The 13,651-nt window shown below is 35.7% G+C and overlaps 1 protein-coding gene across 2 annotated transcripts in view; it reads left to right on the top strand.

The window, feature by feature from the left end:
- The window catches only part of OLFM3 (olfactomedin 3), a 180,303-nt gene that overhangs the window by 155,588 nt on the left and 11,064 nt on the right, over positions 1–13,651 (top strand). For both annotated transcript variants that reach the window (XM_054691848.1, XM_037498345.2), the window contains exon 4: positions 2,454–2,673. In XM_054691848.1, the coding sequence (XP_054547823.1) occupies positions 2,454–2,673 (220 nt within the window). The remainder of the gene's footprint in view (positions 1–2,453; positions 2,674–13,651) is intronic.

The raw sequence follows: 13,651 nt of genomic DNA, 5'->3' as shown, positions 1-13,651 counted from the left end.
CCAAATAGCAATAATGATTATAACATTATTCTCCTTAAGAATTACATATATTCAATGTGTAGTTCCTAGAACTTTAAATATATTGTATATTAACAAAACTAACAATAATCCTAGAAGGTATTTTTTATACCCATCATCCAGATGAGAAAACTGATACACAAAGAGGTTGAACAATTTGTCCAGGTCATGTATTTATTTATTTTTTTTAATTTAAATAATAAATTTTATTTTTATATTCCCCCATACAAAGTCCAGCTCTAGCTTATTAGAAACTAATAAGTTTATTTCCAAATACCAATGTTGCATTTTCCCTCCAGATGTTAGCTTTCTGAATTAAAAATAATACTAATAAGATGCTTAACATATGTTGAATTAGTTATTCAGTGACTATGACCGTGAATCCGACTTTGCTCTAGGCACTAAGGTGCCACAGTTAAGAAGAATAAATGGAACACTCCAGAAGTGAGTTTTACATCAAAGAATACTTTCAAATCAGAAGAAAATCTCCTCTGATACACCATTTCCAACTTTTCAAAGCACTAAATAGGTTTTATCTTCTACTCTTTAAGATGAAAATCTTGTTCTAGTCCTCATTCTTGGGGCTATTATTGTTATGTGAAGAGATCATTAATGGGGGACACAGTCTAGCCACACCATTTGCTGTAAGAGCAACACAGCAAAACATGAAATTCTAAAAGGCATTAGCAAACACAGATCCACGCTGTTCTACTTTAACTTTTGAAGTGTTTCACATTTTTTTTGGTTAGACTTTCCACTGCTAAGTACTCAGAGTTTCACAATCGGCTGCTAATAATCTAATTATGAAATTTTAAAAAGGTTCAAAAATACAAATGTCTAGTTATTTCTAAGTCCATGGGTGAAAATGCCACCAAAATTTTGACATTACATTGCTCTCTTTTCAGTATTCCCTCAGTCAAATGAAAACTCTTCATTATAATGGCTCCTATAATATGCAGCAAACGGTACCAACAGAACTCTTCTCATTAAAATCCTAATGAAGCAATTGTGTCTTCCTTTAGGGATGCCACAAGATGCTCAAACTAATAAGTTTATTTCAAAATGAGCCACCAAAATGAGCAAAGCTCTGCAATTCCATCTTATGACTGTGATATTTATGAATCTTCCTCATTATTCAGACTCTCTTTACCCTCCCACTCAACATGGACATATAGACAAATTCAGAGTGAGTGGAAATTTCCTCACAAGAAACATAAGCCCATAAATCAGGGCAGCAATGGGAGTTCCTGCTATTTTAATGCACCCATAGTAATAACATCTTCTAAATGTAATTTTAAAATGCAATTTCTAGTTCCTTAAATTAGTGTACAGCATGGTTTCTGACAGCACCTATGGATCTCAAATGATCATCATGCAACAGCTCTTTCCAAAAGTGATATCATCTGCAATAAATTCCAACTGAATCAAACATAAAATATTTTCACTAACCACGTTAAAGGAAAAGAAGAAAAGGTGACATGTCTAGAAACTGAAAGTGAAGTTGCAGGTGTGACTTCGTTCTGCGATGCAGGGGTGAGGCACAACCTGCAACATACACCTCTTGTTCTCTAGATGAAAATGAACATTTCCGTTTCAGACGATTCTGTTTAACTGACTCTTTTGGAACATAAACAGTGAGCACCTTTGTCCCTGGAAGAGTTAATTTCCCGCACGGGTAAGCTGTTCTGCCTTACATAAAGAATTCTAAATTATCTATGCTAAGGCAAATGGAGTCAGACTATGAGTAATAATTCAAAATGGTAAACAGCAACATACATTTCTTTGAGCTTTGAGAAGCTTTGCATGATTTATTATACTTGCTGAACTTACTTTCCTAATGATGCTGTGCTAAGATGGATATTAAAAAGAACAAGGAGTGTCTTAGGTACAATGGAAGGACAGAAAGGTAGAAAGCCATCATTGGAAAAATTCCATTAGGGGAAAGCTGTTCCAGAATCCAAATATTTCTATAAGTCCTCCTATAATGTGAATAACCAGTAAGTGGGTAACTAGACTGAACTGCACAGGCATAGGATATTTAACCTAATCTAATAATTCATTATTAGAAAATGAATCCTGCTTATACTTCGTCACTAAATAATGTATTGTTCACTTCATAAAAAGCTACCAGAGAGATATGACATAAATCCATAATTACTACCATAAGAAGTCATTCTAATTATGATAACTATCCATTTGTTTTGTAGGAAAGCATGAAACCATTTAAAGAGAGGTCCTTACATTGAAATGCTGAGATAAGTGGATTTAAAGTAATGATCATGACTACTTACGTTCTTGCAAAATAACTAATTTCAAAACAAAAATCATCAAGGAATTTGGAGTCAGTTTTAATAATCTCCTTTAAGTAGTATATTAAAAAAGAACATAGCCTCTTGGTTAAATAACTCTCAGCAATGATTGGCTGCTCTTCACAGGAGTTGAAGGAGAAGATGGATGAGCTTCTGCCCTTGATCCCTGTGCTGGAACAGTACAAAACAGATGCCAAGCTGATCACCCAGTTCAAGGAGGAAATCCGCAACCTATCTGCTGTTCTCACTGGGATTCAGGAAGAAATAGGTGCCTACGACTATGAGGAACTCCACCAAAGGGTGCTCAGTTTGGAAACCAGACTTCGTGACTGCATGAAAAAGCTAAGTGAGTAGAACAATTTCATTTATTTAAGTTATATTTTTAAGTAGTTCCAATAAAAACTGCATTCTTAAGTTTTGCAAAGAGTCATAAATACCTAATCAAAGAAAACCCAGTACCTACTCTCTAAGTGTAAATTGTTTCTTAATGACCTAAGCATGCATGAGTACTCGGTGTCATTTGAACAAGTGGCCTGATATTCTGAGCATCCTGTTACCATTGGTGACTTGCAAGAAGTAGTTGGAAAATTCAGTCAATTCTGTTGACATTATTCATGGAAATTCAGTTTTATTGTGGATGGATAACAGATAATGGTCAATAATTGCTAAGCAAGTAGAGATTTTTTGGTAGTGAAGAAAGAGGCTAGGGCAAAAGAATTACCCTGGAACGAAATGTGAAATAGTAAGGATTAAAGTAAGCCAAAACAATTCCTCTACTATGCAAAGTGACCAGCAGCAGCTTGGATTGATTCAAGAAATGCAAAGGAGGCACTTAAATAGATACTGCCTGCTCTGTAAGGAGCCAACATATCACACAGGTTGTAGACTCTAGATCTTGATTGCTAAAATATGTGCTTCAACGCAATCAGTTTTCAAATGCTTGCATAGCCTCCTTGTGCTAATTATTAAACAGAAGCCATCACTGTTTGTCACAATGCAAAACAAATAAATGGTAAAGAATCAAATAAGGTGCTTGGGGGCTGTAAGTCCATTTAGCAACAGTTTTTTAGTTGTTGACATGATGTGGCATGACAAAGAGGGCAACTTAATAACCACAAAAGTGGTTCTCTTAATAACACAAAAGTGTTCTCTCAAGGAAAGGAAAAAATTCTCTGGAATAGGACATGAACTGGGTAGAGCAGGAAAGAATTTGAAAAAATAAAAGAATTTCTAAGAAAGAAATGTAAACATTTAAAATTTGAATGGCTTACAAGAACATTTTAAAGACAACGTATTTTACAAACAATTCAAATGATAAAATATGAACTTACATACAAAAAGGCTGCATCCAGTAATCACAGCTTGAAAGTAATGCAGGGTGTAGCCATATTAGAGGCCTTACTTCCCTACTCCAGAGGTTTCCAAGAGAACCCAACAAAATTAATCAGAAGGCAATACTGCAAACCCTAAGGCTAAACTCATAGATAGCCTCAGCTCCCTATTCTTCCACAGGCAAGATCCAGTTTTTCACCTGTAAATAGTCTCCTAACAATCATGACTCCAGAAGATTCCAAATATTCTTGGTCCTCTCTACCCATTGTCCACATTATCATTAAAGGGAGGTTTTGAACTACAAAGCTTAACTTGTTTTGCTCTGCTTAAAGTAGCCTATGAATTCCAAGTATCCATAGCTAATGTGGACCCCTCCATGTGGCCTCCCTACTTGTTTTAGGTCCTGCCACTTCTCTCCTCACATACTCTGTAACACGTACTTTGCAATCTCTTACCCCAGCGCCGCCATATTGAGATGCCATTTGCTCCTTCTCCTGAAAACTCTCTTTGCACTGTTTTCTCTTTCTCTATCACTGCACTGTCACCTGTCACATGTGAGAACCCCCTAGTCATTCTTCAGGCCTCAGTTTCAATGCCAAGTTTTTCCAGAATCTTTCACTGCCCTCTCTTTGTGTTCTGAATGTTCCTACTAGGTGTTCCCCAAATCTGATGTTTCCCCAGTGATTGGACTTTTTGTGCTTCATTGTCATTGCACCTGTAATTGGATGTCTCTCTCTTGCTAAACTTTTATTCCAAAAGAACAATAACAATGTTTATGATGATCACTCTAAACCTCATATCTCCCAATGCCTACAAAAGTCCCTAAAAAAAATTACTCAATAAATATTTGCCGAGTAAGAAGCATAGTGATGATTTCTAAACTTTCAATAGAGTAATATAATATTAACTATTTCAAGTAGTAGAGAACAATTTGTTTTATTTGTTTTTTAAAAATGCTCTCTATTAGCCACATATTTTAGTCAAGATGACATAGGATCAATTAAGAATAAGCAGAAGAAGAGTTGTTTTTTTTTTTTTTATATAGTACTTAAATACCGTATCTCTTATATGCTTTGATTTTATAACTCAGGTTGTGCAGTTTATTGATACTATTCAGGAGCTCAATATTAGTAAAAAGAAATTTTACTGTTTTATTCTTTTTAAATCAAGAAACACCTTTAGTTTGTTGTATGTATTAGTTACATAGCTTGCCAGAGATGCTTCCACCAAATAAGACAAGAAAAATTTGTAAACCAAGAATTGTTTGAGTGCCCTCCTCCTATTTAAGTTACTTTGGAGTTACAAAGAAGTATCCAAATGCATATTCTATGAGTTTAAGAAATGACTGGTTAAAGATTCTCTACAAACAACAGTACATAGGACTGGCCTGTATAAGGCTTTGATTTACTTTGGAAGAGTTCCCTTTGTGGTAGAGGAACATTCAGAGAATCAATTCATTCTGTCATTTCCAGTATCTTACAATGAACCTGAGCTGTAGGCTTTGTATGCTGAGACCAGGCATCTGGCTAATTACAAATTGGCTCTATTAAAGCAGGGACAGGCAATAGAATTGGTCTAGCTAGTAAATACCTTAAACCTTAAAGAGTACCAGTTATATTTTTAAAGATTAGCATAGAAAACTGTTAAAGGTGGCTCAATTTTAAAAATGAACTTTCACCTCCAAGTTCACTTACCTGGAAATAATGTCTGCAGAATTAAGTAGTTTTACACTTCTCCAGCTCTTTCATAAACCCAAGTTTGTTTATTCGTAGTCCACATATAATTCTCCCATATAACCAATTCCAATATTAAAAATATTTTTGGGAACAAAGAGAGTTAATATAAATGGACATAGGCTGGGCTTCCAGGGTGGCACAGCAGGTTGAGCACAGCGCTATGAAGCTATCTGCAGGCTCTGCAGCACGGGATCAATTTCTGGCCAGCCAGGGAGATACCCACATGGTGCAGCAGACCTCTCCTGTCTCGCTCGCTGCTACCCTCAGCAGTATCTTCAGTCTGTCTGCCTGCTCTGCTCCCCACTCTGTCTCTGGTGAATCCTCTCACCCCCCATACCTCTGGCCTGTACCCCAGTTCTTGTATAAATAAAAATAAATCTTTAAAAAATAAAATAAATGGACACAGATTTACCCTATTCCTTTTACTGAAACCTGGATAATCTTCCATGCCATCCTTTGGTCTTAGTGCTGTGATCCACATTACATATTTTTTTTACATCAACCTCTTTTTGTTAATTTCCCCTCCATGGATCACAAAGTTAGAAACAATGTGATTGTCAAGTAAACTGCCTTAACCCTGATTTTTATTTTAACTAATCAAAAACATAAAATCCAGTGACCAACACAAATATCAAACAGCAATAAGATTAGAATTCAACTTTCTTACTTAATGACAGGGTTGCTAAAGTTAATTGATAGTACCTTAGAAAATATTAAAAAACAGTTCTCATATCACATAAACTCATTCATAGATTATTAGCAGCCCTCATTTTCCTGCTCACTTAGTGAGGTAGAGAGGATAATTATCAATTGGACCACAAGACTTAATTACGATGTCAAAATTGTAGTTTAGAATTGTCTGTTCTGGTGAGACCAACAGCACCAATATAGTAAAGAATATAATCATGTGATCCCTGAAGCAATAAATAAATGGCTCTTTTATATTTTCCATTAAAATAATTACTCCAGTTTGAAAGGAGGCATTGAAGATATATATGCACATTATACACACATACACACACACACACACAAATACATACTTGCAGAAGAAAATATAAGCATACAGTTTTGAGTGAGTGTGAAACTAAGTTATAGTGATTGCACTATATTGAGTTACACCACTCTGAGTTGTTAACACTTTAAGTGTGTATACTTCCTGGGAGTGGTATGGATCAGACCCAATTATTTCTGAGAACACTTTTTAATTCTATGTCGATTTTTATCTCATAAGTAAGTATCCAAATAGCAAAATATCAGGACACAGAATAGAGATGCTAATCAACATTAGGACTGTCAGCAGAAGATATACAGAAAAAAAATCATATCAGGAGTTCAATGTTCCTAAAGGGCCCAGTTGCTACAAGCTTGCGTCTAGCCAAGGACACAGGTTAAGGCAACAGCAATGCAGTAATGGTAGCAAAAAGACAAACTCATCGATGCCATTTCACTCTTCACAAAGGTTTTTTAACACACATGACCAATTAGCAGACAAGGAAAATAAAATTGTAACACTGATCAATGTATTCCCACTCACCTTTTCAGCAGATTTACTGTCAGGAGAAAATGTCACAATATATACATCACATGAATTTTAAGACACCAGAAAACAAAGTAGTCTCACTGCCTGCAAGGTCTAAGTTATACCCCAAGAGTAAAGAAGGCACCAATGAAATCACACATCAATGATCACAAGGGCAACATTCAGCTTATTTCTACCAGAAAATTAAAGTTTTGGAGGAAACAGAAATTAGAAAAAAAAACTGCTTCAACAGCAATGTACCTCAGTGGCATGAATGAGGTACAGTAAAGCTCTTTCCTAAATGCTTAATGTTCTCCTATGAGAGACTATATAAAATCCCCTGTGCTTAATTAAATCACATCACATTCCTAGACACGCACAATAAAACCACATGCATGTGAGAATTTGAAAAGTTTTCACATGCTGCCTGAGATCACCAATAGTCTTTCCAGCTTTCAGATCCTGTGACATCCCCCATCTGCACCCCCATTAGTTCAATCTTAGGACAATGGTTTGGTGCCATCTAGTGAGGCAAAAGATGCATCTTTCTAGGAACAGAGTTTCAAGGGTTCCTGTTTAACAGAAAGCTCAATTGTGTTCAAAACTTGAGGTCACAAGTCAAAAAACTAGGATGACTGTCTTTACCATGTTTATGCCAACCTAGTTTTTAAAACAAACCAATTCTCTATGTAGCAGCAGTTATTTGTTTATTCAACAAATATGTTTGAGTCCCCAGTGTATGCTGGCATCTTGCCTGGTAGTGGATGGGGATGCAAAGGTGAGCAACAGACAGTCTCCCTCTACTGCCAAAAAGCTGGCATTTCAGTGGGGACAAACAAAATATCTGCATTGAGAGTGAGAGCCTGTTGCTTGACAGGCGCTAGGGCAGCTGTTACACATGTTCGTTCTAATCACTGTAAGAACACTGTGCTGAGTGAGCGTTATTATTGGCAATTTATTGAAAAATGATGCTCAGAGAGTTTCAATTAATTTGTCAAAGGTACATATTGGTGGAAACTCTTTTTTGTTAGACTTTTATCAATTTTCTATTATTTGCATAACTCATTTTGAGAGGACAATTTGACACTTCCAGATGTAAATGTGCCCTCAACAAAGCATCAGTGCCACAGCCCGATCACCTTCCTCTCCTACCACTCTCCCTAGAAGCAACAAACTCAAACCCAATGCATAAGATTTCTTCCCCACACAAGGCATTTTTTGGTGGGTATATAAAATAATAGAGAAATGCTCTGGACACCTCATTGAGATCAGTGACTAGAACCAACATCTAGTCAATGGCTATAGAAACAAGCCAGAGAATCATTTTTGATTCTTCCCTGAACCTCATTCACATGCAATCACAACCTTTCCCTGCCTCTCTCACAGATCTTGCAACACCACTGCCTTCCTGCATCCTCAGTTCCAACCACTCTAATCCAGAACATCATCTCTTGGTTACATTACCACAGTGGCCTCTTAACCACTCCCCTGACCTGAAGCTATGCCTGCACCACACTAGGTATTCAGAGTAATCATCTTCAAAGGAAATGCTAATCTTATTATACATGTGTTTAAGTGACTTTCCTTTAAGCTTCAATCTAAGTAACTTTGCATAGTCTGTCCTGATGACATGGCTTCAGTCCAATTCTTCAGTGCCCTAAGCTTTAGCTATTCTAATCTTCCTATTCCTTGATTTGTGCACATTTTACATCTTTCATGGAACAATCTTGCTCCCCTTCACACCTATTCGAATTTCAATGATTTCCCATTTCACACACCAGACGCCAACTTTTCTGTGGAGTCTTCTCTGATTGCTCCTTAATGTGGTTGGGTCCCCTGCTATGGTCTCTTACAGAACCCCATTTGGCTACCTCATGTTGCACATTGTACAAAAAACGCACATTTGCTTCCTTTAAAAAAAATCTTACCTTCTTTTAGGTGTGTTATCTCTGCTCTGAGAGGTCAGGGACCATGGTTTTCCAGTTGAATCCTTGCAGGCTGTCATAAAATACCTGAAATATAATAGTTAAGCATTAGTGTTGATTGAGTCTTTGAAAACAAATATTATTTTTAAAATAAAAAACTGTTGCTTTCAAGGAATGAATCAATGCATTTCAAATGTGACACATCTATTTCTTACAAAATCAAAAGTCTTTTGGGGAAAAAGGCAACAAAATCACATTTTTTTTTACATTTTTTGTTGCCATCTGTTCTTTCTTCAATGGCACTATTTTCATTCCAAAATACCCGATATTTTGCTCTACTTAGCACTTAAAGCAAGAAGTACTGAAAATGTCAATAAAAACAGGAATTTATAAATAAGTCAAACTGGGTGTCTGGGAGTTAGACTTAACTTGGCAAAGTAAGGGAAATCTATAAGAACACTCCCTCAAATAAAATTGAGAAGATCTTCAAATAAGTCACATATTAAAGACAGACCTTCTTTCCCTAAAATTCTAGATTGTAATATAGAATGGTACTTTCTCCAGCATCCATGCAAGTGACGATGATTTGTTTCTCTGGAACCCTGGCATTCTAGTTATATTAGCATTTGGGGGTATTTGGTATAGTTTATGATAAATTCATTCATCATTTATGTTTTATTTTTATGTCCCACATTTTCTAAATTACAGCTAAGTCACAAGTTTTTTGAGAACATAAAACCTGTGTTTTCAAAGGCAAGCAAGAATTGCCAAAATATTTGTGATTTCATAATACAATTACTTCTGCTCCTTTCAGTTTGGATGTTAAATGGGCTTCAACTTAAGATATGTTTATAATATAACCTTTATCCCAGAAAAAAAGTTGAAGGATTTCTTTAAAAATAATTTAAAAGTAAAATTATATTAATTTTGAGAAATGGGTACACTTAGACTCCTACTATTCTTGCTCTCATTTACCAGACACCTCCCAAAAACCCTTTCTGGTGCCCCACACAATACATCTATTATGTCCATCCTTAGCTTTACCTTTCCCTAAACAGTATTGTTGGTAAATATTAAAAAACAAGATTTTATTATCAATTGTATGATAGAGATAATTTACTTTTCATAGCTTTAGTAGACAGACTTTAAAGATCAAACCATAGTTACTTCTTGCTACATGAGTTCTTCAATGGCCTTAAGTAAAAAGAAATCACATTCTGTCATAAACACATTCACTAGTCCATTTAATTTACTTATATGGGCATGGCCTTAGGATTCAAATCCAGAAACTGTTAGTTCAAGATATTACAAAGTACAATTATAGATTACAGAAATAAATGAAAGAGAAGACAGATGGTTTTTATGCTTCATTTATTCAAAAACTTATCCTCCTGCTGAATCTTAAATGGTATCTTTTCCTGAGTTACTGATTGATAAATATGGATTATGACTGTTCACAAAAAATACAATGTCTAATAAGTCATTAGAGAAATAACAGGGCCACTTTCCTCAACTGTCTATTCAGTATATTTTGTGAATATACTGAGCCATACACATGAAATATATTAAAAAATGCTAATAATTTCATGTGTCTTGCTGAAGACAGAAGAGCATAGCAGGAGAAAATCAATGAAGCAAGACTCTTAGCTTCCTTCTTTGCCATCCACTTTTGCAGGAACATTTGTCTTCCAGGCATTTGGGGAAATTATCCTTCCTGTCTGGTTTCCTTTGTCCTCATAGAAAGTAAAAGTAAAGTGAGAAAGATAAAGATTTATTTGAACAGAAGCTAGTGTGGGGGAGTTAAGTCAGAGAAATGAGTTTCGTTGTTTATTTCACTTTATTTTTACAATGTCTGTGCTCCACCCAGATCTGAGAATACCTGCTTCTATTTACTATCAAGACCCCCAAAATTATACTTGAAAATGCAGCCATTTTTTATAGATTCCTGCAAGTGTAATTTTACTAATTTCATTTGATAAGACAAATGTTAGCTTAGGGATTCAATAACTATATTTAAAAGCCCTTTATCTTCTTTTTTTGCATCTCAACAGTAAGAGTAGGTGATGATATTACCTGACCATCTTGATGGTGTGTATTTATTTTACCACAATAAATATCCCTTCTCCATGTCAGCATACAAAAGTTTGCTAACACCATATCCATTCACTGTTCCTGTACTTAGAATAACAAAATGTCAAGTTTCAGAACTTCCATTTTAGACATGAGGAAACTTCACTCCAGAGAATAAGCGCATTATCCAATATATGATTTAATGCTGCAGCTTGAATTAGGAAACGGATCCACTTCAGCATTCTAACCTGAATGGAATATACTACACAAAGAACATTTCCTTGGAAATATGCTGGAAAACTGTGAGAACAAAGGAAAAACATGCTTTGGAAGAATAATTAGAAGCATGATTAGTCAAGATGACTGCACAAATTAAACTACAGTTTCCTCCTAAGGTCCCTTTAGTTCTTCTCTTTCACTTAATCATTTTCTCCCTATCTTCTAGATTATTCCAAAAGGCACACAAGCCTCACTTAAACAACATCAGCAGCACAATACAAATATCTTAAAATGCTGTATTTCTCCATATTACTATCCCTGCTTTCTTTCCTTGAAAGTATCGCCTGTAATTGCTGCTTTGTTTTATGGTCTCTACATCAACTCTTATCTTGCTTCTGATCTCGATTCTGTGATGACCAGTGATGTCACACTGCCAAATTCCACGATCACTTTTGGAATTTTATCTTGCCAGGTATCTTAGTAATATTCCCCACAGGTCGGTACTTCATTCTTCTATAAACAACCTTTTTAAAAATTATTTTTATTTCTTACAACCATACTACTCATCTATCCCTTCCTTAGTTTCTTATTGGGTTCTTTTGCTGGGTCCTATAAGTAACTGTGATACCTCAGAGCTCTGTTCTGGATGCTTTTCCCTGCTCTGTGTTGTCCTCTGTCTCTAAGGCAATACTTAGCCTCTGACTTTCACTGCCATGATTATGTGCAGAACCGTTAAAGCTGTGTCTCAGAAGTGGTTTTGCTCTCTAGATTTTTCTACTGTCTTCTGGACATATAAAAGACACATAGACAACTTAAAATAATGAGCTGAATTCTTGATATTTTTTCCTGCCAAACCCATTCCTTCCTCAATAATGTCACCCAAGTGAATGACCACAATCTTCCCAGCTGAACAAGCCAAATATCTGGATAGTGTTCTATATTATTTTTATTTGAGATTTTATTTGATTCTTCTTTTCATCCTAATATCTAATTCAAAATTTAGTCTTATTAAGTTTATGCCAAAAACATAACCCAAATCTATCTACTTTTCTCTATCTCCATCACAGCTTCCATCATCTCTCATCTGGACCAGAATGACAACCTTTGAGCTGGTCTATCTGCCTACACTTTATCTTCCCTACAAATAATTTTCCACATAGTTGCACCAGTGATCTTTTTAAAAATGTGGCTCCAATTCTCTCACTTCCCAATATTCTTAAAATTCTCCAATAGTTTTCCCTCATACCTAGAATAAACTCCAATACTCACTGATTTTACAAAGCTTTCACTATCTTCTGCTTTTCCAGGTATACTCAGACACAATGACTGCTTTTCTTTTTTTTTTTTTTTTTTTTTTTTTCCTTCTTTTTTTTTTATTTATATATATTTTTTACATCTTTGTTCATTTTTTTTTTTTTAAATATTAAATTTTATTTTTATATTCCCCATACAATTGCAAACGCCCCATTCTGACCCCAATCCTTCCCTCCCGCCCCCCACCCCCAAAAAGTGTCTCTGGTTCATAGTTTTTTTGTTGATTTTGATTTTCATTTCTTATATTCATTTTCCTGGTCCCTTATTTAAGTTTTCTAGATTCCTGCTATGAGTGAGACCATCCGGTATTTTTCTTTTTCTTTTTGGCTTATTTCGCTGAGCATGATCCCTTCCAGTGCCATCCATGTTGCTGCAAATTGCATGTGTTTATCTTTTTTGAATGCTGAGTAATATTCCATGGTATATATGTACCACATCTTCTTGATCCAGTCATCTATTTTTGGGCATTTGGGTTGTTTCCAAAGCTTAGCTATTGTAAACAGTGCTGCTATAAACATAGGAGTGCAGGTGCTCTTTGGAATTGATGTTTCTGTGTCCTTTGGGTAAATACCTAGGAGTGGAATTGCTGGATCATATGGAAGCTCTATGTTTAGTAGGTCCAGAAATCTCCACACAGCTCTCCATAGTGGTTGGACCAGTTTGCACTCCCACCAACAGTGCACAAGAGTTCCTTTTTCTCCACATCCTCGCCAACATTTGTTGTTGCTAGTTTTTTTAATATGTGCCATTCTCACTGGTGTGAGATGGTATCTCATGGTAGTTTTGATTTGCATTTCCCTGATTACAAGTGATGTTGAACATTTTTTCATATGTCTGTTGGCCATTTTCATTTCCTCTTCAGAGAAGTTTCTTTTTAGCTCTTCTGCCCATTTTTTGACTGGATTATTTTCTTTGTTGTTGCTGAGTCTCATCAGCTCTTTGCAGATTTTTGTGATCAGTCCTTTATCATTAGTGTTGGGTGCAAAAATGTTCTCCCAGTTGGTGGGGTTTCTCTTTGTTTTTGTTATTGTCTCTTTTGCTGTGCAGAAGCTCTTTAATTTGATGTAGTCCCAGCTGTTTATCTTTCTCTTCACTATCACTGCTTTGGGTGATGTGTCTGTAAAGATGTCTTTGATGTGCAAATCATGTAGTGTTTCGCCTATATTTCCTTCTATGTATTTTATGGTTTCAGGTCTTATGTCTAGTTCT

Source organism: Talpa occidentalis, unplaced genomic scaffold (assembly GCF_014898055.3).
Source record: "Talpa occidentalis isolate TD23 unplaced genomic scaffold, MPIMG_talOcc4v2.1 talOcc4.9, whole genome shotgun sequence".
Lineage (NCBI taxonomy): Eukaryota > Metazoa > Chordata > Mammalia > Eulipotyphla > Talpidae > Talpa > Talpa occidentalis.
The sequence above is the reverse complement of the archived record's forward strand: the minus strand, read 5'-3'. Positions and strand labels throughout refer to the sequence as shown.